Genomic DNA, 24,533 nt, shown 5'->3' with positions numbered 1-24,533 from the left:
GCTTTGGAGCTGCTTCTCAGTCCAGTCACTGAGCTGGTCGTTGCTGGCTGTCATATAAATCCACCTTTCATCACATGTTACAGTCCAGTTGAGAAATGGTGTGTTGCCTAGAATAAGAGAAGATGGCATTTCAGAACAACAGTTTTTTTTCATTTTCAGTCAGCTCATAAGGCACCCACTTACAGAGCCTTTTCACCTTTCCACTTCGCTTCAAATGCGGAATGACCGTGGAATGGTCAACGCTGAGTTCTTCAGTCACATCTGCAGTGGTAAGAGGATCAGCTTCGATGATCTTCTCAATTGGTCATTGTAACTTCCGATGGCCAGCCACTACGGTCCTCATCTTCAAGGCACTCATCTCCTTTGCAAAGCTTCTTGAAACACCACTGCACTGGACGTGCATTAGCAGTTCCTGGGCCAGATGGGCTGTTGATGTAGCGAGTTGTCTCTGCTGCTTTACGCCTCATTTTGAAATCAAATAAGACAGTCACACAAATTTGCTTCTCATCTAACATCCTTTCCATAGTCTCAAGTAAATATAAAATAAACAGCGTGGCCACAGGACTGGAAACGGTCAGTTTTCATTCCAATCCCAAAGAAAGGCAATGCCAAAGAATGCTCAGACTACTGCACAATTGCACTAATCTCACATGCTAGTAAAGTAATGCTTAAAATTCTCCAAACCAGTCTTCAACAATATGTGAACTGTGAACTTCCAGATGTTCAAGCTGGTTTTAGAAAAGGCAGAAGAACCAGAGATCAAATTGCCGACATCCGCTGGATCATTGAAAAAGCAAGAGTTCCAGAAAAACATTTATTTCTGCTTTATTGACTATGCCAAAGCCTTTGACTGTGTGGATCACAGTAAACTGTGGAAACTTCTGAAAGAGATGGGCATACCAGACCACCTGACCTGTCTCTTGAGAAGCCTGTATGCAGGTCAGGAAGCAACAGTTAGAACTGGACATGGAACAACAGACTGGTTCCAAATAGAAAAAAGAGTACATCAAGGCTGTATATTATCACCCTGCTTATTTAACTTATATGCAGATTACATCATGAGAAACGCTGGGCTGGAGGAAGCACAAGCTGGAATCAAGATTGCTGGGAGAAATATCAACAACCTCAGATATGCAGATGACACCACGCTTATGGCAGAAAGTGAAGAACTGAAGAGCCTCTTGATGAAAGTGAAAGAGGAGAGTGAAAAAGCTGGCTTAAAGCTCAACATTCACAAAACTAAGATCATGGCATCTGGTCCCATCACTTCATGGGAAATAGATGTGGAAACAGTGTCAGACTTTATTTTTTGGGGCTCCAGAATCACTGTAGATGGTGACTGCAGCCATGAAATTAAAAGACGCTTACTCCTTGAAAGGAAAGTTATGAACAACCTAGATAGCGTATTCAAAAGCAGAGACATTACTTTGCCAACAAAGGTCTATCTAGTCAAGGCTATGGTTTTCCCAGTGGTCATGTATGGATGTGAGTTCGACCATAAAGAAAGCTGAGCACCAAAGAATTGATGCTTTTGAACTGTGGTATTGGAGAAGATTCTTTAGAGTCCCATGGACTGCAAAGAGGTCCAACCAGTCCATCCTAAAGGAAATCAGTCCTGGGTGTTCATTGGAAGGACTGATGTTGAAGCTGAAACTCCAATACTTTGGCCACCTGACAAGAAGAGCTGACTCATTGGAAAAGACCTGATGCTGAGAAAGATTGAGGGCTGGAGAGGGGGACAATAGAGGATGAGATGGCTGGATGGCATCACTGACTCGATGGACATGGGTTTGGGTTGACTCAGGGAGCTGGTGACGGACAGGGAGGCCTGGCATGCTGCAGTTCATGGAGTCACAAGGAGTCGGACACGACTGATCAACTGAACTGAACTGAATCATTAGCAAAAGAACATAAAGTGAGAAATGTGCGTTAAAGTGGTGTATAACATAACCGCATTTATTGAGAATGTATTCCGGTATCAAATGGCAACTTCAACAGTGCCGAAACCGCAATTGCCTTTGCACCAACCTAATAACTTATAATGATGGGCTGTTGCTTAAGAAGTGGAAGAGTCTGTGGACAAGGTAGGATGGTGAGAAAGTATTGGGTTAATAGGTTGGCATTTTGATTGAAGTAAGCTGGGGAAAACAGATAATCAGTGTTTTAGTGAATAATTCCCTTCGCTGCTGGTGACCAAGTTCAAGGTATGATACTAAAGTAGGGGAACAGATCCCTGAAGAACGGCCAAGACCTGGGAGGCTGTAGTGTTGCCTGTCACCTGAGTGAACGAGAGGACTGTGAAGCAGGGGCCAGAGGTATCAGTGGGCGAAGGAACGTGGTCAGGAAGGAGGTGATAGCAGGAGTGCGAAAGCAAGGCTTCATAGCCAGGTCATTTGCCTCAGACGACGAAAGTGTGTTGGCTGGCTGCAAAGGAAATGGACTGTTTTCAGGCTAGCTGAGTTTCAGTTAAGGCAAGAGAGGAGCTGTCTCCAGGGGATCTTCCCGACTCTTTGTCTCAGGGATCAAACCCAGCTCTCCCGCATTTGCAGGCAGATTCTTTACCATCTGAGCCACCAGGAAAGCCCATTAAGACTATAGAAGCCTGCAAATCATGTAATAGAAGTTCAAAAGAATGGACCGGCACGCTGTGAGATGGAGGGCACAGGTGGAGATACTGTTCAGATCAGGAGAAATAGGGTAGATCAGGACTGAAAAGATGATGCAGAGAGACTTGCGTGTCCGGCAGTGACTGAGGGGCGCGCTGCTGTGCCTGCCGTCTGTGGGGAGGCGGTCCTGATGGCCCTCAGGTGGGGTCCCTCTGCTGCGGTCCCCAGGGCTTTGCTTAGAGAGGTGGCTGCTCTCTGGATGCGGGGACAGCAGGCGACGTACGTGTGAAGCGAGCTAATGGGGTACTTCTCTCCCCTCCCCTTTTTACATATAAGAAAACAGAAGTAGCGAACATTACCTATTCCACATTTAGTTTAGTTTAAAAAGCTAAACTAAAATAGTATTCTGATATTCACATAGTAGGTACTCAGCAAAAGATGAGTATTTTTAGCGTTTTTGTCTTTTTGTAAAGCAGCACAGAACAGAATAGCTCATGTCTTAGAGCCATGTATTTGAATGCTTTAAAGATACCCATTTTCTTACATGGCTCAACTCAACATGTACTAAATGTCTCCTGTACGCAGAATGGATCTGTGTCAGGAGAATAAAGGGGACTCTGCCCTTGTGAACTTTAGAATCTAATGGAAGAAACCAGTCAGTGATAATACAGAGAAAATCCTATATAGAAATAAAAAGACCTTATGGAGAGGGAAATTATGAAGTCTGTATAACATGTTCAAGGAGAATTCTTGGAGGAAGTTTTGTAGCTTTTGGACTGATTCTTAATAATAATTTCATAGGCAGAAAGGGTATTCCGGAACATCGGAGAGCCGTAAATAAGAGTACGGTTGTAGAACAGACGAGCGTGTGGTCTGCCTGGAGAACACGGAATAAGCGGTGGGGCCGCACCAAGCGGCCCAGGCCTCCCCTCCCACTCCCCCTCTGCAGGAGTTAGCAGCAGCAAAGGGGCTTTACAGACTTGCCTGTATTTTTAATAAAGGACCCCTGAAAGTGATGGAAGGCTAGATAGGTTGTGAAAAAGTGAAAAAAAAAAAAACAAACCTGTACACAGATGAGTAGGCAGGAAGTTCTGATGGTGCAGATAACAGGGGAGGAGGAAGCAGATGCGGGTGGATATGGCAGCAACAGAGATGATCGAGGGAAACGGGGGAGGGCGACCTGGTGAACAGGACGGTCGACACAGGCAGGGGATCGGTTGTCTTAGTGTGGACTCCTGTTGGGAAGTCTCCCCTGGCCTCAGTCCGCTGTCAGACTGCACCTCAGGCATAGGCAGAGGCGGCGGGAGGGGCCGGCGGGAAGAGAACGGTTCCCTTGCTTGGTACTGTGAACAGCTTTTCAGAGAGAGACATGGTCTGAGAAGAACACAGTTTTAATTGGCTGCCTTGTTTCAAAAGGCTCTCTCCTGATGTAGTTTCCTGACGGGGGCAGATGACTGGTAGGAGTAGTAGAAGGGAACTGGACCATCTCTAGAAGCCTTCCACATGAGACGATAACAGAGCAGCTGACTTCTCAGAGCTATCTCACTAGACCCTAATAGAGTGGGGACTGAAATCTGAAACTCCTGAATCCTGACCCAGATACTCAGTGATGTATCTGAAAAAAATGAAATGTTAGTCTACAGCTTTGTAAATTGTAAAACAATACACTGATGATTTAAGCGTTTTCCATGTTTTTGGTATTTCATCAGTTAATCCCAGAAGGGAATTCTCTTTGAGTCTGGCAAGACTGCAAGCATATTATTTTAGAAAAAGTTCTACATATGACAAGTGAAAGTGAAAGTCGCTCACTTGTGTCCGACTCTTTGCGGCCCCATGGATACAGTCCTTGGAATTCTCCAGGCCAGAATACTGGAGTGGATGGCCTTTCCCTTCTCCAGGGAATCTTCCCGACCCAGGAATAGGACTGGGGTCTCCTGCATTACAGGCGGATTCTTTACCAACTGAGCTACCAGGGAAGACATTTGAAAAGACAAAAGTATATATTTGGTGATAGACAGTCTCCACCCTAGAATGTAAGTTCAGTGAGAACATGGACCTTAGTTTTTCATCTCTGTATCACTAGCTCCTGGGAGAAATACCTGATACAGAAAAGATTCTCAGTAACTGATGAGTGAGTGAATTCACAGGTGAATCAGTGAAAGAAATGGACTCTCTTAACCCAGGAGAAGTTAGGGGGACTCTGGAAACAATGTAACATGATACTATAGAGAAGAGGAAGAATATTCCAGCGGTTACTTTCTCTGGGAAACATTAAAATATTTTTATGAATAGGTCTTAAAATTGAGTCAATTGCTATAAGAAAATTTGTATATTTAATATTATGTTCAGTAAGTATTAATATAGTAAGCAGTAAATTGTATGTTAAATGCTTCCAACAAAATTTCTACATTCTTCCTGTTCAGTTTTTCAAATGTATTTTTAAAATATATTGTATTAGAAATATTTTCAGAGTTTATTTTATTGAAAACACATTTTGTCTTTGTTTTTGTTCAGTTTTAATCGCTTGGATCTACCACCATATAAGAGTTATGAACAACTAAAGGAAAAACTTCTTTTTGCAATAGAAGAAACAGAGGGATTTGGACAAGAATGAATGTGGCTTCTTGTCTTGGAGGAACTCTTGCATTTAAATACCCCAGCCAAGAAAAGTTGCACAGATAGTGTATATAAGCTGTTCATTCTGTACAGTGAATTTTCTGAATCTCTCAAAAGTATAAATGTTTTCCGTTCTTCCACAGAAATATGCAAAACAGCTCATCCTTTTCTACTTTATTTATTGTTCCCTTGAAATGACTGACCAGGAAAAAAAAATCATCCTTAAATTTTGAAGCAAGCGAGAGACTTTATTAAAAATAAGTATATATCTATATAAGCATATATGATCATGGCTCTAGTTTTATAGAGCTCAGGGTGTATTAAACGTGACAGCCACTCATCTGAAAATAGTCTGGATTTGCTTTACCTTGTTTCTGTTATCCAGGGGAAGACGTTCAAATTGCTCCGTGGTTTTTTCCCTGATGTAACATCTCTTGAGGGTGTTTAGCTGCATGGCTGTTCAGGAAGGTATTAAGGGCTTAGGCCAAAATCTTACTTTGAATATGTTAAAAAAAAAAGTGCTGCTGGCTTTTCTTAAGATGGGTGCTTGAACCTGTCAGTTTATTTTAAATAAATATAGTAGTTGAAAATTTCCCCTCTTTGCTACATCCCTAATACAGTCAGTCAAGGTCATTAATGAAACCGTAACTTACGAGTAAATCATATACTAGATCTACTACTATTTAGTTTATTCTGGAAATTGGGGAGAATTCACTGAGCAGCATAGAGGTTTGTTTACATGTTACTTTGGGATGCTAGGTATTTGTGGAATTAAAAAGAATCAGGCACTAATGTACTTTAGTTTTAATATCTATGATGTTCTTTAAATACAGAATTGATATAATTTGATACTTAGGAACATATAAATAGGTAATGTGAACTTTTCTGCTTTTGTGTTCGAAATTTTGGTTTTATAAAATCAGATGGATTGAAGACTTACATAAGCATCTAAATATTCAAATAAGTCTAATGATTTCCTATTACAGTTTGAATATCTTCATTCATTCATATCTTAAATTCATGAAAGTTCTATGTATCTGAATAAGCATATAAAAAATATTTTGGTCTTCCCCCCTTTTTATATAAATTATTATTTTTGTCCTAGGTAAATACTTTGTTTTTCATTATCAAAGACATTTACTGATCTACAAAAATGTGTAACAATCTGATGCGAATGATATTAATGCTGCTTTAGCAAGTGGGGCTTCCTTATTAATATAAAAATTTAAATTTCCACTTGTATCATTATTTCAGTATACACTATAAATTTCATTACCTTAAAATTTTTTTAACCATGGGAACTGACATCTTAGAATGTTACCAGTAACATTTCACTAAGTACATACAGATAATACTAGTATACAATTTAACTTCTCTAGACAATACTTTTTGCTTTGCCAAAACTTTTCCTACATATTTAGATTATGTTTTACATTTTTATTCAGAATTCATAGTAAAGATGAAATAAAAGTCAGTGATCCACTTGGTTGAATACTTTTCCCAAATCCTCATTCCTGACTTTCTAGTTATTCTCATGCCTAAAGAATGAAAAACAAGAGAACGAGTGTAAAGGACGGCTTATGCATGAGAGGGTGCCCAGTCTTCGAAAGGGCCACTTGACTTAGACGAGGGCAGTGCCGCTGAGGAGCTTTGCTGAGACAGCACTTGCTGTCGCCCAGCGTGCGGGAATGGCCGTGGCAGGTCTCACGAAGCTCTCAGGGTGCCCATGCCTGCCTCCTCACTCCAGGTCCACAGGGGGCTTCAGAGAGGAAACCAGCATCCTGGAGAGCTCGTCAGGCTCTTCTGTCTGCCGTGTTATTCCTAGAAATCCAGGCCTGTAGGCAGGATATCCCGGCTTGTCTTGGTATGTGCACTCTGGCCGTGAGAGGAACCTGAGACCTGTGTCCTCCCCTCCCTTGGCAGTGCCCGTCCTGGGCTGGGCCGAGCAGAGAGAAGTCGAGTGCAAGGCCCCCGGTGCCCAACCACAACCCCGCAGTGAGTGCAGAGGCGGTCCCAGCGCCCTTCACCCCCAGCACCGCGCGTCAGTGCATGAGTCCACCCATCAGAGCAGCTGCCTGCCTGCCAGGGAGAGAGGCCACCAGTGCGGTTTGTGTGTTCAGTGCTTGCAGGGCAAAAGGGTTAACCAACACTTCCGCCCTTGGGCCTCAGATCAGACGCCTAGCTTTTCCAGTTCTCAAAACTAGGTAGGTTGGTGCGCCAGCAGTGCTGTCAGGCAATACCTTTTCTGTTCATAAAAAGGACCCCTGACTGTTATGTTATGTCCGGACTGGGAAGACTCCAGATACTTGACAGGAAACCACAGCTGCAGACTTGCCGGGATGGGAAAACTCCTAAGGGCCTGTCCCTTTGGGATTCCCGAGCTGTGACCCGGGGCGATGTTCGTTGCGGAGCTGCATGGATGCGCTGCTCCGGACGCTGCTGGAAGGTCATCCGAATGTCGGGAAGCCTGACACCGACCACCCGGGCCAGCTTGGTTTTTGTCCATCTGAGTGAACTGGTGCCAGATGAAGCCTGTCACCACGGGCTTTTTGAGTCTGAATATTTGGTTGAACCTCCAATGGGCATTACAGAATCAACCAGAAATATTATCTGGCTGAAGTAGGTAACAAAAGAATTTAAAAAGGCAGGGGGAACCCAAACCAATAACAAAGAGTAATAGTCCAAAAGTGGCACCTTCTGTGCTCACTTCCGCAGCACATACACTATAGTTGGAACAGCAGTGGCATCTCCTAAATTCCAAATTTTCTCTCCCCAGTCTTTGACCAAGGACAATCAGATGTTAACAGCATTTTTAAATATTTACTGATACTCCTGTAAATACATGTTGTTTAATCCTCAAAATTCCAGTAAGTTCTCAGGGTGTTTTGTGTTTTCCTTGATGTAATTATGTTTATTTTAAAAAGTGAATCTGAGAAAAATCATTTTTACAAAATCCATAACTAGTCCACTCAGATAGGAAAATTTCTGGCAGCAAGAGTAGGATGACAGCCACCTTCCCAGATGTCTGCTGTCACCCTTAGAGTAACAGGTGCACAACAAGGGGCAGTTGTGAGCCCCCGTAGCCCATGTCTGTGGTATGCTTAGAAGACAGAATACGGCAGACTTCTGCTGACATGTACATGGGGAAATAGGCATCTCAAACTAGCAGTCCGCTCTGGAACACAAGAGCCGAGTCAAGTGGGCACTGCCCAGGAAGGGGAATAATGGGGCCCCAGGGCTCATTCCCGAAAGCAGCAGTTCTCATCCAGAGTGGAGAAATGCCAGGAAGCAGTGTGAGACCTAGGAGGTCAGACTCCTGGGAAGTCAAAAGAGGCTGAAAACGCACACAATCAGAATCTCAGGAAGGTACTACTTCTTGGAGACCGGGGAGCTATTCCTTTGTAAAGGGGGGGAAAGAAACATAGCAGCTCTACAGAAGACCCGGCAACCACACTCCTGGACGTTTATCCCACAGAGATGAAAGGTATGCTGATAAAAGTCATACCTTATGTTCACAGCAGCCAAAGTTGGGAAACCACCCAAATGCCCCAAGGTGGCTAGTTGAAATAAACTGGTACACCCATACAATGAAATATAGTCAACAATAAAAAGGAACTGTTGACTAAATTTAGATGGATCTCAAATGAGTTATGCCGAATGAAGAAAGCCAATCTCAGAGGATCACATTCTGTATGATTCATTTATATAATGTTTTTGAAATGACAAGATTATGGAGAACTACAGAGAATTATTAGCAGTTGTCAGGATCAGGGATGGTGACTGTGAGGGACAGCACTAAGGTTTGTGATGGAGCAGTTCTGTGTCTTCACTGTGGCAGTTACAGAAATTTACGCGGGACACAACTGCACGGATGACACGCGAGGTGACTTAAAAGTGGTAACACCTGAACACAGTCTGTGGACTGTGCAGTCGCCTGGCTTGGATACTGAACTGCAGTGACCTGTCACCATTGAGGCACGCTGAGGGGAGGGGCTGCAGGACCTCTCTGAGTAGTACTTTTTGGAAACTTTTGAATCTATTGCAAAGGAAAAAAATTTTAAATAGCTCTACATAATATCAAAGACAGATCCTCCCCTCCATAAAAGGCTTTATGACTAAAAGAAATCTTATTTTACAAAACTATTTTATTTTGTAAATTACTGAGGGTGTTACTGAACTAATCCAAACTCCTTACCTCCCATTTGATAAAGTGGCATTGCTGGTCATTAAATACATACAAAAAATGTCATACCTCCAAAAAATGACATCCAAAGTCACTCTAAAGAGAAAACTGAAAACGAGGGCTAAACAGGAAAAAAAAAAAACAGTAAAATCCTTAAACACAATATACTAGTCTGAATTATATCTAAATAATAATTGCAGACATGAAAAAAATCCAAATTAGAAATTCAGAACTGGACCAAAAAACATGAAGATGTGAAATGCCTACTAACAGGGGAAAACAACAAAAAAAAAAAACTGAAAAAGAAACATCTCAAAAGTGAAGACAAGCAGTAGCTATCAGAGAACGGGATAAACACAAATGTCAAAGAAGATGTAGTATACATGTAAGACGGGACGGTGCGTCTCTAAAGGTGGTCAGTAAGGCCATTCTAGAAGGAGGGACAGTTTGAACGACAATTGGACTGGCCTTTTTAAAAAGTCAGTGCTGTGAGAGAAACAGATGGGTTACTGTTCTAGATTTTAAAAAACTTAAGGTGGGAAACTAAATGCAATGTATGATCTTTGGATCTTGGTTTCTAGAAGTATATGACATTTTGGGACATTTAAGGATATTTGAGTACGGCTGGATATTAAAGAATTGTTATTAACTTTCCAGTTGTAATATGAATTTGTGTTTGTTTAGAAGGATGTCTTTATTCTGAGACAATACTGAAATATTTAGGGATGAAATATGTTGTCTATTATTTCAAAAGTTTACAGATACTTGTAAATATATGAATACACACAGGTAAAATACAGCAAAAGATTAGCAACTGTTGAATCAGAGATGGGTATACATAGTCCAGTACTTTGAGTGTTTGCTTCTGTTTGAAAATATACATGATAACCACAAAGAGTACATACCCACACTGTATGTTTTCCCTTTGAGAAAACTACCTACACATACACTCAGACGTCTCTAAGTGACATTCAAGACACCACTTCTCACAGAATTTAGCGTCTGCACTGGTGGCACCCCAGGGATCACTGTCCTATTTAACACCCTCGTTTCCATTTCTCCTTGAGTTCCATGTTCCCTTCACCCATTAGGGAATAGACTTTGGGCTCGCCTAGTGACAAAATCAATCCACTTTTAAGACTACCTCACGTTTTGAAAAAGAAACCACTCCATTTTCAGCCCTCTCCTGACAGCTCTTTCCTTACGCAGGCTGGCTCCAAGACACATCAGTTAACTGCTTTATCCCAAGAACCCCCATCACGCTGAGCTCCTGTCACTGTTGCTTCTCTGCAAGGGCTCAGCTTTTCAGTCCAACTTGAAACTGCACCCCTCCTAAGCCAGCGCTTCCACACCACAGCGCTCCTTTCCTGACCCCCATCCTGATGTACTGCAGTCCCCTTGGCAATCTCATGCCCTGCTCTATCGCTGGGAGCTCGGTGCAGTCATCTCTGCCTCTAAGCCATGGAGACGCCTCTACCGCTCTTGTGGGAATCATTTCTTTTGCCTTGTTATTTGTGAAGAAATCTAGAATTTTGTATTTATCTGTTAAATGGTCACAACGTTAAAAGAACAGCCACAGAACTATAGTTAATGTATTTATTATCTTTAAAATCTGATGAAAAGGCAATGCTCCTTAGATACTTCATTGAAAAATTCTCAGTTCTTGTCACTGAAACCTGTGAGTAACTGGGCAGCTTCTGTCTGTATCTAAAATGGAAGAATGCATATGATAAATAAATAATACAGCACAGAGATCAACTCCTGAAACAAGTTTATAAAGTAGTTTCTAAGAGTTTCAAAAAAACCAGGCGAGTACACAAAGGATAAAATTTCTTAGAGAACTCCGAGATGAGACTCTTGGAGAACTCTCACATTAGCACACATTCCTTGCCTTTTGTTTTAGAAATCTTATCTGATCCGTTATATATAGACCTGTCAAACAGGAACCATTCTATATTGTAGTGAGTAATTCATACCTGTTTGTTGACAGTAACTGAATATTTGCTATGCGTGTGTTCAGTCGTGTCCAGCTCTTTGCAACCCCATGGACTATAGCCCGCCAGGCTCCTCTGTCTGTGGGATTTTCCAGGCAAGAATACTGGAGTGGGTTGCCATTTCCTTCTCCAAAAACATTTGCTATATACATTTGAAATAAGCACTATTGTTTAATAATATGCGTTTAGACAATGACATTTTTAAAGCAGTTCTTGATCCACCTTCCCTTCACGTGCCTCAGTAGAAGCCCGTCTGCCTTGCTCACCGGAGATGCTTTACCTGTTTATCCTCCTCTGTGTGCGCTGGGTAGTCCTTGGCCTTTGTTAGCCAGAAAGCAGCGAGCTTTTTGTTGTGCAGCTTCAAGTATGTCTTTCCTAGAAGGAGCAAGTTTTTGCTGTAGAAGTTTGGATCCACTGTATGTAAGAAAGAAAAAGAATTTACATTTTATCTCCGATGAAACAGTATTGCTCTTATTTTGAAAGGCTTAAATTTTCTGGTCTAAACGCCAATACAGTAGGTCCCCTCCATTTGAACAAGACCCATTCTGAAAGCGCACACATTCGTACATCTGGTTGGTTCCTAAGTCCAACAAAGTTAGCCTAGGTAGCCAACTAACACAATGGGCCATGTAGTATTGTATTGGAATACTTCTCACCCAAATAATACACTAAAGAACTTTACAGTGCAGTACACCAGCTGGCATCCAGGGGCTGGCACTGAGCAGGCAGACAGGAAGAGTTACTTTGTGGAGGAGGAGGAGGAGAAGGGGAGACGGCAGAGCTGAAGGGTCGTCAGCACAGGAGATACCAGCTACAGCCCTGCTGCGCTCACACCTGCTTCTGGACCTTCTGGGCTTGAGTGAAGACCCTGCACCTACACAGCACTGCCCAGCACACGGAAGCACACACGCTTGTAGGGGACACGCACGCTGACAGTGTGCACCAGACATGTGAACTAACAACTATCTCTTCAGGTTCCCAACTTAAGGGACTTACTGTAATATACCAGGCTAATGAGGATTCTCTTTTGCTCAACTACTATCAAATTTTGAGATAATTGCTATTTTTTGAGTGTCTACTTTGTGCTAGCCATTTATATTACACATATTTCTTATTTTCACAGCAATTTTATAAAATTGGTACTCCATTTAATAGATGAAACCCTGAGGGGGTCCTGATAGACAGTAAGCCCCCCTCTTTTGCTCCCTGGATCCTAAGTGCCTAGAGCAGCACCTCGAACTATACTCAGTATGCACTTGCTGCCTGAGTAAATGAAGTCATGATGATTATCTGTGTGTGTGTGTGTACAAACATCTGATCAGCTTTTATTGCATGTGGGCTATGTTTGGTGGTGGTGCAGTTGCCAAGTCACGTCTGACTCTGTGACCCCAAGGACTGCAGCCCACCAGGCTTCTCTGTCCACGGATTCTCCAGGCAAGAATACTACAGTGGGCTGCCATTTCCTTCTCCAGGGGATCCTCCTGACCCAGGGATCAAATACCCCTGTCTCCTGCATTCCAGGCAGATTCTTTACTGCTGAGCCACCAGGGAAGCCCGTGGGCTGTGTCTAAGGACAGACGGAGTCTCTGCTCTTTTGGAATTCATAATGAAAAGCAGTGACAAGCAGGAGCACATCTGAATGTAACAGAATAAAGGGACGGCTCTGACCAGAGCACAAATTTTAAAGTTCTATGGGAACCAAAAAAAGCAGCCAAGAGGTTGCACCTGGGCTGACTTGGGGGCCGAACAGAATTTTAACATCGAAGAGGAGAATACGTTTGGCTGAAGCAAAAATGTGAACAAACAGCCTATGAAGGAAAGCACGGGACCGTCTTACTGCATTAATTCTACAGTTTCCTCCTAACAACCTGGGACCCTTCTATATTTAAAGCAGAATTTTTCCCGCATGTAATTTATGATTAACTACATTTGTTTCTTAACCCAAACTTGTTTTACTTCTTTAATCCGAAGATGTTTGTAAGCTGCCATGCTGATGTGCCTAAGGCTCCCTCGGAGTTACGCACTCCGTCCCTCCGCCCCCGCTTAGGCCGCCCTTCGGCAAGTCTGCCCAGCGTTCTGTGCTGGGCAAGGAGGGCACCACATGCGCAGAAGACAGTCCCGTCCTCCCTGAATTTCGCTTCAGACAGGGAAACAGTCATACTGTGGACTGATAGGGCCATGAAGGGGAAAATAAAGGGCACTAAAAGCATGGGAGGAGCTTCTAAACCAAACATCAGCCGTAAGCAAAGGCCCCTGAGAGGAGGCGACCGTACAGTGAAGCCTGGAGGATGATGGAATTGCCAAGGGTCATTTGGCTCCACAAAAGTATGACCGTGTTCTTCTCAGCAACCCAAATGTTTAAGTCTCTTAAGGTGCTTTTTTAACTTTGTAATTATAAGTTTCTTTGAGAAAAATGCATTCCCACATCATACCCGTGGTACGTAAAACTACCATCATGAGAGGATATCAATGGAAGGTCATTAACAGTAAATCAGAATTAACACATAACAGAGTTAACATTCAGACAAAATTCTTTAGAAGAAATGTGGTTCAAAAATGCTTTGCTATTATGAAAACATTTGAACAAGTCCATATGAGTAGGCTCTCAAATTTAGTAAACTGTTTTAACCTTCTTCTCATTAGGTTTTATAGACATATATTGGTGATGTTTTTTTCAGGGGGGGTGGGAGTATCTGGACATTAGGCTTCTGTCTCTGACGTCTCTAGTTTCTGCCGTTAGAAAGGATAAACATAGGCTGATGTTTTCTAGGCTGGCTGTTTCTTCAAAGTAAGAGTAACAGAAAACTCTTCACCACAAAAGGCTATCTGCAACAGAACAAAGACTGAGCTGGTTTAGAGCAGAGAGTCCTCATTTAAATGCCATCTGAAATTTGCTAAGACAGTTGATCTTTAAAAAGTGTTTTTTTTAACTCTGTAAGGTGACAGGTGTTGACTAGACTTGCTTTTGTGATCGTTTCATGATGTCTGAATATCAAGTTATGCTGTACACATGAAGCTAATAGTGTTACCTGTCAATTCTACTTTGGTGTTAAAAATAAAAATTCTAAATGAAGATAAATACATGCTTCTGATTAGCTGTGCGATCTTAAATAAAGAGTCAATCTGTCAAAGCCTCCTCCCAAAAAGGAAGGCTGCGTTACATCAAATGAAGGACCGTGAGAACTGCCGCTCTAAATTCACTAACAGTCTATTTCTCAGGTGATCGTTACTAAATAAGGACTTTTAAAAATTATTTGAGGACTTCCCTCATGGTACAGTGGACAGGAATACAGGGGACACGCGTTCTACTCCTAGTCCGGGAAGACCCCACAAGCCGTGAGACCACTCAGCCCATGCGCCACACGAGACGCCACCACAGCGAGAGGCCCAGGCCCACGGCAGAGCAGCCCCTACGTGCTGTAACCAGAGAGAAGCAACGAAGACCCCGCACCCATCAACAAATAAATAATTGAAAAATTATCTGGCAGTGTCTAGCTCAAAAAGAAGTTTATGAAGTATAGCAGAACAAATAATTTTGTTTAAAAAATTACTATTACATGTCTGACACTCATATAGTCATATGAAATAAAAAAGGTTACCTTGCTCTGCCCTGTGAAAGTAGCCCAGGGCCTGTCAAAAACACAAAAGCCCAGATACATTGAAGGATTAAAACAGAGTAATGAAAAAGCATTGTTCAAAAGATCTATTCCTACATTAAATATAGGAATTAAATCAAACCATCCTAAAATAATGATCCCCTTAAGTAACAGCCAATACACCAACAGTGAGAGTTAACATAGAAAAACTGAACACAACACTATTAACTCATCAGAACACAGATTACAGCATGTGGACCATTTATAGTAATAACTTGACTGTTACTCAGAAAGGACTGGAACCAGCATCACATGAAGAGAGGAAAGATCATTATCATGTGCAACTCAGATTATTCTGACATTTTCCTTCTTCAATCAGAACAGTGGCTTTATGAATAAAAACTAGATAAAATCAAAAGCTGTGTTTACAGTGATACGCAGGTTGGGCCAATGCATCTGTAAGAGTCCTTTGTAATGGACATCCCTACATAAGAGGTTCATGTCCACCTGAAAGTCGCTGCTAATTTCTTTTTGTCCCACTTAAAACTTTTCATAGCACATTAACTGACACTTGATCTTTTAGATACATAACTAATTTGTTAGAGTAGAGATGATTCTGTCTTTTTTGTGAGATGCATTCTTTTCAATAAAAATAAATATTTCACAACTCTATGTCAAATTCTACACTACAGCTTCACAGAAAACACTGATACAAGCTCATGGGAAAACGTTTCTTAACCGTCTCCTTCCTTACCCTGAAAATTTTGTGATCAGTAAACCCAAAATACGTGCCCTGAAATGGCCTCGTATCTATCAATATGAACATGCTCTAATTCCCAGAAAGACGCCTGTTGTCTTACAGAATGTCTGCCGTCGGGGCCTCCAGGGAAGCCTAGAATGTGGCCCTAAAATATACTGAGAAGCAACTGTGTGTTTCCTGCTCTATTTTATAATTTTCATGTTACAGATTTCAAACAGAAAATGAAGGTAGCTTTTAGCCATGGGGTTCTTTAGCTGCAATATACCAGAATGATCAGCCATTCACCTGACGGGGAAACAAACACTCACCATCACGGATCCTAAGCATTAGGCCTCTGTGATAAGAGCCGCACGGGGCCATCAGAACGTGCCGGCGGCCCTCACTGCTCAGGGCTCCGGATGAGCGGACACCGCAGCGGCCCAGCGGTTAAGAAACCAGACTAACCAACAAAGGACCTCACACTACCTCCTCATAGGTGGAGCTAGGTGGGGTTGCAAACAGCACTTTAGCAATCCTTCTTTGATACCAAGGCATTTCAGCAAATGTGTAACACCTATAGGGAAAGAAAATGACACATATATTCAAATTGCACCTTCTTTTTTCTCTTAAAAAGAACTAAGCATCGTAACATATCTAAAAGGAATCTTTTACTGTATATTTAAACAGCTCATACTTCTTGCAATATCCAGTAGGTTAATATGTATACTGAGTTATTTACAGACTGACTGATACTGCTCCATCGATCATGGTGTATTTTGTGACTAGGTGTAAACAGAAAGCAATATTTATAATAGTAATGATACTACAGTGTATCGTTCACCACTGAGTACTCACTTTGTACAAAGTGCTGAGCTGAGTGATTCTCTCATCTACTCCTTACAATAATAAAATAAGATAGAATCATTACCCCTAATTTTTTACATAAAACTAACTCAGAGGAGTTTTTAAAAAATCAAGAAAAATAACAAAACATGGTATATTAAAAGGTTAATTTAAAAAAGTAACATCAAAACTCTCGACAACTTTCTGAAATGAGGAAAAAAGTGTTCAACCTTTGATTAGGGTCTGAAATCCTTGAGAAAGAAACTGTAGTTCATTCATATTTGGTCACCAGCATCTGAATTATTGTCCCTCAATTACCATTAATTCTCACTCAGTCAGTGTTTTGTTAAACATGTCCTTTATCCAGTACTTACTTCTCTTCTAAAGGGTATTTACTTCTCTTTAAAGAGAGTTTGATACAGGACTTTGCACTGCTCACGCTGCTGCTCCTGCTAAGTCGCTTCAGTCATGTCCAACTCTGTGCAACCCTGTAGACGGCAGCCCACCAGGCTCCCCCATCCCTGGGATTCTCCAGGCAAGAACACTGGAGTGGGTTGCCGTTTCCTTCTCCGACTGCACCCCTCATAGAAGACAATAAATACTCAGCTCTGTAGATCACACGTAAAGAAAATGGTGGTAAACCTAAGACTCTCAAACCAGTAAGCATTTAACACACTGGTGTATGCTCATACCAGCAAAATAAGGATGCACTTTGAACAGAGATTACATAAAAATGGAAAGATACTAAAATTCCTCAGATGAATCACACTGTATTTGACACACTTTGAAGATACAAAGACCCTCTGAGGCCATCCTATTCTTACTGTATAGTTAGCTTAATCCAATTCCGTTTAGTCTGGTAAATGAGAAGAATCTTTCCCAAAAAAGGGAATGTAAGGGTTAATGAGAAGTTTCAATGCCTTTTTAGTCTTAGTACCTGTTTCTAAATAGTCTGAATCAGTGTTTAACAAAGTCACAATCAAATTTAGTATTTTCTAAATTTTTCCAAATACTAAACACTAAATAACCAGTACAACTGCAAGTTAATCTAATGGATTAAACACTCTTGACCCCCAAATATTTTAAACATTTTACTTTTTTATATACTACAAAATAAGATCATAGTAAGTACCACTGAAATATTAAGAAATTTTCTTACCAAATACCCATAAGGTGAATTGAAGTAGCGTCTTTAGGGTTCAGTTCAATTGCTTTCTAAGAAGAAATGAGAAAATGAATCATACTTGTTTTCTAAACACCAATAAGTACTTCACCATATTTGCTGACAAAACCTATGATTTTTTAAAAAAAAATTGCAACCCAGAATTTCAATTTTTCTATGATAACACCAATTTTCTTCCTTTTGACTCTCTAAATTTATTTCAGCACACTATTAATTACTTAGGTTACTATTTTATAAGATTCAGAAACTGATGGCAGGATGTAGCAAGAGGAAAGAAAACAAAATCTGTAAATGAATCAAATTTGAAAATAACAATATATCGCTCTCAGTTACATCTTCAAGATTAAAGGAAAACGAAATAATAGTTCTTTGTGGCAAGTCCTATATGACTGTTAAGTAAAATTATTCTTTGTTAGAACAACAAAATACATAATTTTAGAAAGTCTCTTCCTATGTGCCAATTTGGTTTAACTTCCCCATCTATATTTAACAAAAGAATAAATACTGCTTATTCACAGAATTCATTAATAGAATAATTATGTACAATATAAAATATACTGATAGTCTCCCTAATTTCTATTTACTATGTGGAAGTCCTATATGAATTAATGTAAGGCATAAACTACAGAAACAACTTTAAAAAAATTATTCCTCTATTTTTCATTATTTTGTTGAAAACCACTAAGGAAATCTCACAGATTAATGTTAATCCTATTAAATATATTTTTTTAAAGCCCTTTTTAAGACTTCCTAGCTTACACTTTTCTATAAAAACACATTTTCATTTTCAGTTGACAATGTGTGAAATACACATTTTTAAGTACCTGTAACTGGTTATCAGAGTAACTCTGAAGTCAGACCAAATAGGGTAATCACAGCTCAGTGACCTCTAACTTTTTGACCCCAGCAAGTTCTATATTCTTTCCAAGCCTGAGTTTGCTCTTGTACAGAATCAGGAAAGCAGTACACTTAACTTATAAAGTGAAGTCGCTCAGTCGTGTCCGACTCTTTGCAACCCCATGGACTGTAGCCTACCAGGCTCCTCAGTCCATGGAATTCTCCCAGCAAGAGAACTGGAGTGGGTTGCCATTTCCTTCTCCAGGGGATCCTCCCAACCCAGGGATCGAACCCTGGTCTGCCGCACTGCAGGCAGACGTTTTACCATCTGAGCCACCAGGGAAGCCTTATAAGGTTGTGGTAAAAATTAAATGAGAAAGTTAACAGGAGGTGCTTAACACTAATATTTTCCATCATCAGAGTCATCATTATTTTTACTTTTTTGTAAGTCTCATAATGTTAGTAATGAGAGAAAGAATAGCTAAATAAGGCTAATCACGTATGTCTTGGCGGAATTTTGTTACCAGTAATATGGGTAGGAATCAGCATTGACCTAATTTTGACTTTTCTATAAATAAAGTGATGTACTTTACACAGCAGAATATATTTTAAAGTATATACAGCTCATATTCTAAGCAGCATTTCCAAATCAGAGTTCCACCAGAAAATTAAGCCCTACAAAATATTATACAAGTTAATACATTTTCCATTCTGCCAAGAATGGTACAGAGCTAGTCCCTTTTGATGCAAAGGAAAGAAGTTAATTCATCATATACAACTGATGCCTTGGAATAGTACAGTTTAATTTACTTTGGGGATGTATTCAGAGGGGCTATACTTAAGCAAACCTTTTCTTTTATAATGCTTTCTGTCGTAAGTTTAAGTTTCTTCAAAAACAATACAAAGATAGTAATTCCTTATGGCTTTAGATATAATAATGGAATGTGAAATAGAATTAGTTTAAATGATCTTTATGTAAATACTAAGCACTGTCATTTAAAAAATATAGTTAATATACACACTTAAAAACATTGCTTATTTTTAAATAATCTATATTCTTCACAGTTTCTTTGAAGTATATGCTAATTTATTGTATGCAGTATTTCATTATTCACTTGGAAGTTATTTGTCAGGTATTTCTACATCCCAAGGCACAAAATAATTTAAGTGATTTATCTAATGCAACTGAGATTCTATTTCACTGAATCTCTAAGATAACATAAAAGATATGACATCATTATTTTATATACCACTAAGAAAAAAGCACTGCTGATTATATATAATGTAATCTGATTTCAAAGGTCTTAAAATGTGAAAAATCTATATTACTAAATTAAAATATATACATATCAATGTATATGTGTACGTGTGTGTGTGTATATATACATGTATATATATATACTATCGATGCCCAAATAAGAAGCTAGGTCTCCTGACTCCTAGTCCAATGCTCTTTTCTGCTCTTATCACTACGATAACTAGGAACTGAATCAGTAACGATAAATATGTTTGGTTTCCTCACTTTCTCTTAATTTGTATTTTTGAGATGGTCTATAATATCAAAAGATAAATACACTGGGTTTTTAGCTGCAGTTTTTTTTGTTGATTGTTTCTGGACAATAGAATAATCTGTAAGCACAACATGAAATATACAAATTCCTGGAGAATTTCTGGCACCTAAGGAAGAGCTTACTATAGTAAATAAATGAACTTTGGGGGAAATATTAAAACACAGAGATCATACTCATATATAGTACTATTACCTTTGCAAGTGGTATGTCCCTTGTATTAGAATGCTGGATGAGACCATACCTCCTGGCACACCGGACTTTGTTTAACCCCCTCTCACGTTCTCTGGTCTTGGCCAAATGACTTGTTTAGGTCGACAGGTTATTACTAAGTGTGATGCAAACATGCTTGATGAAAGTCTGCACAGTGGAACTCTCCCCCTGGCACGCTCGCTCTTGGAAGCAGTGACTATGCAACACAGAAGTGTGCAACACTGAATGACGAGGAGAAAAGTAGAGAGAAACGCCACCCCCGAGAGGGCATCTCGTCCATTCCCGTCCGAGCTGAGGGTCCAGGCAAAGGGAGCCCTTTAAATGACCTCAGCCACAATGAGCAGAATGGAGGCACCACTGTGCACGGTTAATCCACAGAATTTTGAGAAATAAACTCTAATTGTTTTAGGCCACTAAGCTTTAGGTAGTTTGCTATACAGCAAGAAATAGGTGAAACAGAAGTCTATTCTGAAAACTAACGACTTTTCAAGTCCATCAGTACCTCAAAATGCTCCTTGATAATGTAGGCATTTGCAATTTTAGCCTTGATTCCTTCATAATCTCCAACATCACTAATACAGATTGCATACCACTAAAAACAGAAGAAACAAAGGTGTAAGAATACTAATATTCAATAATATCCCACTCAATACCAGGTTGCAATTCCTCAGTAGTTATTCTCATTTAACAAAAAGATGAGCACAAAACCTGTAGTAAATATACTAGAATATACAAAGAAGAAGCAGACACAGCCCTTAAGGAACTTAAGTTAGGACATGTTTATAGAGAACTATAATGTAAGACAGAGGTTAGTGGATCTCTGAGAAAGTTAGCAACACAATGGGGATATAATGATTTATACTTAATTATGAATATAAATTTAGAAAAATGTGCAATTCAATAATTATCATTTCATTTTATCAACCTATTTTCTGGGAACTGTTTATTTCACAGCCACATTGCTATAGTAATAACGGCCATATTTGTCAATCATGACTTTGTCCTCATGCCCACAGCTGGACAACAAACCCAAACTGAGACAATCTGAGTTTCTTCTCTAAGAACTGAAACCAAATATCCAAGCTTCATAAACCTAGGTGCTGGGGAAAGTCAGATTCAGGACGAGAAGTGCAAATCAAAACTACAGTGAGGTGTATCACCTCACACCAGTCAGAATGGCCATCGTCAAAAAGTCTACAAACAATAAATGCTGGAGAGGGTGTGGGGAAAGGGGAACCCTCTTGCACTGTTGGTGGAAATGTAAATTGATAACAGCCACTATGGAGAACAGTATGGCGCTTTCTTGAAAACTAGGAATAAAATGACTGTATGACCCAGCAATCCCACTACTGGGCATATACCCTGAGGAAACCATAACTGAAAAGGACACATGTATCCCAATGTTCACAGTAGCACTATTTACAACAGCTAGCACATGGAAGCAACCCAGATGTCCATCGACAGATGAATGGATAAATATATGGTACAGATATACAATAGAATATTACTCAACCATAAAAAAGAACAAATCTGAGTCAGTTCTAGTGAGGTGGATGAACCTGAAACCTGTTATACAGAGCGCAGTAAGTCCAAAAGAGAAAAGCAAATACAGTATATTAACCCATATATACAGAATCTAGGAAACTGGTATTGATGAACCTATTTGCAGGGAAGGAATGGAGATGCGGATGTAGAGATTAGACTTATGGACACAGAGTAGGAAGGAGAGAGTGGGATGAACAGAGAAAGCAGCATCAACACATACCCACTACCATGTGTGAAACAACTTGACCGGAATGACATGTGTGACATACGCTCAACAGCAGCTGGATAAATACACCTTCATGTGCAAAAATAACTTTTACAAATATGGACCATATTCTGGGCCGTAAAACAAGTCTCAACAAATTTAAAGGGTCTGTATGTTTTATTCTTAATATAAACAAGAAACGGTGGTGGTGGGAATCAGGGCAGATGGAACCATCCCCTAAAGGGAGCATTTGCAAATGCGTGAAGACAGAATTCAGCTGTCACAATGACTTGGGGGCTCCCCTGGGGACAGTCTAACAAGGTAGAGTAAGGTCCTGATCCAAAATATCAATAATGTCCCTTGACCTCCCCACTGTGTCCACTGAAAAGATTATTCTAAACCAGTCAGGAAATCCAGAAGCTCGTGGAGTCACATGTAAAAAGTTACACTAGGTCTCTGCTGTCCAGCTGCCATACTCCTATCCCCACATGAGACAGAAAGAAAATGTGAGAAAATGAAAACTGTCCCACGTTTTTACAACTAGAACTAGAGACAGAGGTAACTGATGGAACTACTAACGCTTCAGTTTAAAAATAAGCCTTCACATGAGTAATTTATCAAGCACACTAATGAAGCTAGAGTAGATGTTCAAGAACACAACAAAAAATACTACTTGTTTTTGAAAAAAAAGTTTATAAAAATAAATTTCTTCCCTACTTCTTTAAAAGCGAGCTATTTCTTTCCTATGTAAGTTACATATAACAGATAAATATAGACCAATGTCCATTTCAATACATGCTAATGGTCTCATTACTGTAAGCACCTCACCTTATGGGCCGCAAAACTGGATTCATTTTTCTCTAGTGCCCTTTTCGCATACTCTAGGGCTTCATATACCAAGAACTTTTTCTCCTCTTCCGAGGTTCCACGAAGCTGAGCTACATCACGTGATGCCCGTGCCAAACGCCACAGTAACTCTGCATCTTCACTGATGTGAAATGAATATAAAACAACAACCATTTTAGCTCACATTTTCAGGGTTAAAGGTCATATCACTAATGAATACAAATGGTCTTTCAGGTCAGTGAGGATATAGCAAGCAACATAATATCGAAATCCACAATTCATGATGTTAAATTTATTATTTTCTGTCACACAAATCTATATGTGCTAAAATTTCCTCCAAAATATCCAATATTATATACAAACATTAGGTTACCTGTAATATCTAAAATACTAATTTCCTTAGAAAATATCTTTATATTTGACTTCTCTAAACAGTTTCCCTACAAAATTCAATATATAACTTGACATTTGAGTTCAGTGGCACTGTGCTTCAGACAACTCACTAACTGGTTCAGACAGTACTATAAAATATATTAATTTATAGACAAGGTTATGTACTATAAAACAAAATGCTGTATCCATAGCTCTAAATATAGTACCTGGCATACAAAAATATATATGATAAATACTTGTTAATGAATGATGATTAAATATAATGTAATCTCAAAATAAATCCTATCTTTGAATATGTCACCCATAACATGATGCATGGAATATTTAAAGCAAGGGCTCTGGACTCCTTGAAGAACTGTTGTTTAAATAAAATTATATAAGACTGAAATGTCTAATAAGTAGAACAAATCATGTGTGCATGCTCAGTTGCTCAGTCATGTCCAACTCTTTGCACTCCCATGAACTATAGTCTGCCAGGGTCCTCTCCATGGAATTTTCCAGGCGAGAACACTGGAGTGGGTTGCCATTTCCTCCTCCAGGGGATCTTCCTGCCCAGGGATTGAACCCATGTCTCTTGTGTCTCCTGTATCAGCAGATGGATGTTTTACCACTGTGCCACCTAGGAAGCCATTTTAATAAAAATTCCTTTTATTAAATGCTTCTCTTTCAACCTACTAAGTTATATTTTAAAACAAAAATAGTATTCACATAAAATTGAGTGAAACTAAAGGTAGGGACTGCCCTGGTGGTCCAGGGGCTAAGAATCCACCTGCCGATGCAAGCCACATGGATTTGATCAGTGGTTCAGGAAGATCCCACACGCCGTGGAGCAGCGAGCGCACACACCTGGGGGCCATAGCGACGTGCACACACCTGGAGGCCATGCTCTTCAGCAGGAGGCGGCACCACAGAGAGCAGCCTGTGCACAGCGACCAGAGAGCAGCCCACGGGCAGCGATGAAGGCCCGGAGCCAGCCCGCATGCAGGGATGCAGGCCCGGAGCCAGCCCACGGGCAGCGATGAAGGCCCGGAGCCAGCCCGCATGCAGGGATGAAGGCCCGGAGCCAGCCCACGGGCAGCGATGAAGGCCTAGAGCCAGCCCACGGGCAGGGATGCAGGCCTGGAGCCAGCCCACGGGCAGCGATGAAGGCCTGGAGCCAGCCCACG

The 24,533-nt window shown here is 40.5% G+C and overlaps 2 protein-coding genes across 4 annotated transcripts in view; one reads left to right on the top strand and one right to left on the bottom strand.

Annotated features, from left to right (window-relative positions):
- WWP1 (WW domain containing E3 ubiquitin protein ligase 1) overlaps positions 1-6,654 on the top strand; it is a 95,723-nt gene extending 89,069 nt beyond the window's left edge. The window contains exon 23 of the mRNA XM_068983256.1: positions 5,121-6,654. Within this exon, the coding sequence (XP_068839357.1) occupies positions 5,121-5,220 (100 nt within the window). The 3' untranslated portion in view covers positions 5,221-6,654. The remainder of the gene's footprint in view (positions 1-5,120) is intronic.
- Positions 6,655-10,999: 4,345 nt separating this feature from the next.
- Positions 11,000-24,533, bottom strand: part of RMDN1 (regulator of microtubule dynamics 1) — a 30,900-nt gene continuing 17,366 nt past the window's right edge. Inside the window, exons 4-10 of one of the 3 annotated variants that reach the window (XM_068983447.1) lie at positions 22,957-23,116; positions 20,881-20,970; positions 17,737-17,792; positions 16,221-16,308; positions 14,999-15,029; positions 11,680-11,813; positions 11,000-11,112 (exon numbers count right to left, since the gene is read on the bottom strand). In XM_068983447.1, coding sequence (XP_068839548.1) covers positions 11,062-11,112; positions 11,680-11,813; positions 14,999-15,029; positions 16,221-16,308; positions 17,737-17,792; positions 20,881-20,970; positions 22,957-23,116 — 610 coding nt within the window. In that variant the 3' untranslated portion in view covers positions 11,000-11,061. The remainder of the gene's footprint in view (positions 11,113-11,679; positions 11,814-14,998; positions 15,030-16,220; positions 16,309-17,736; positions 17,793-20,880; positions 20,971-22,956; positions 23,117-24,533) is intronic. The other 2 variants (XM_068983449.1, XM_068983450.1) reach the window with 2 other exon arrangements.

This window comes from Capricornis sumatraensis, chromosome 11 (genome assembly GCF_032405125.1).
Source record: "Capricornis sumatraensis isolate serow.1 chromosome 11, serow.2, whole genome shotgun sequence".
NCBI classification, from domain to species: Eukaryota; Metazoa; Chordata; class Mammalia; order Artiodactyla; family Bovidae; genus Capricornis; species Capricornis sumatraensis.
This window is presented reverse-complemented; position numbering and strand designations above follow the sequence as displayed.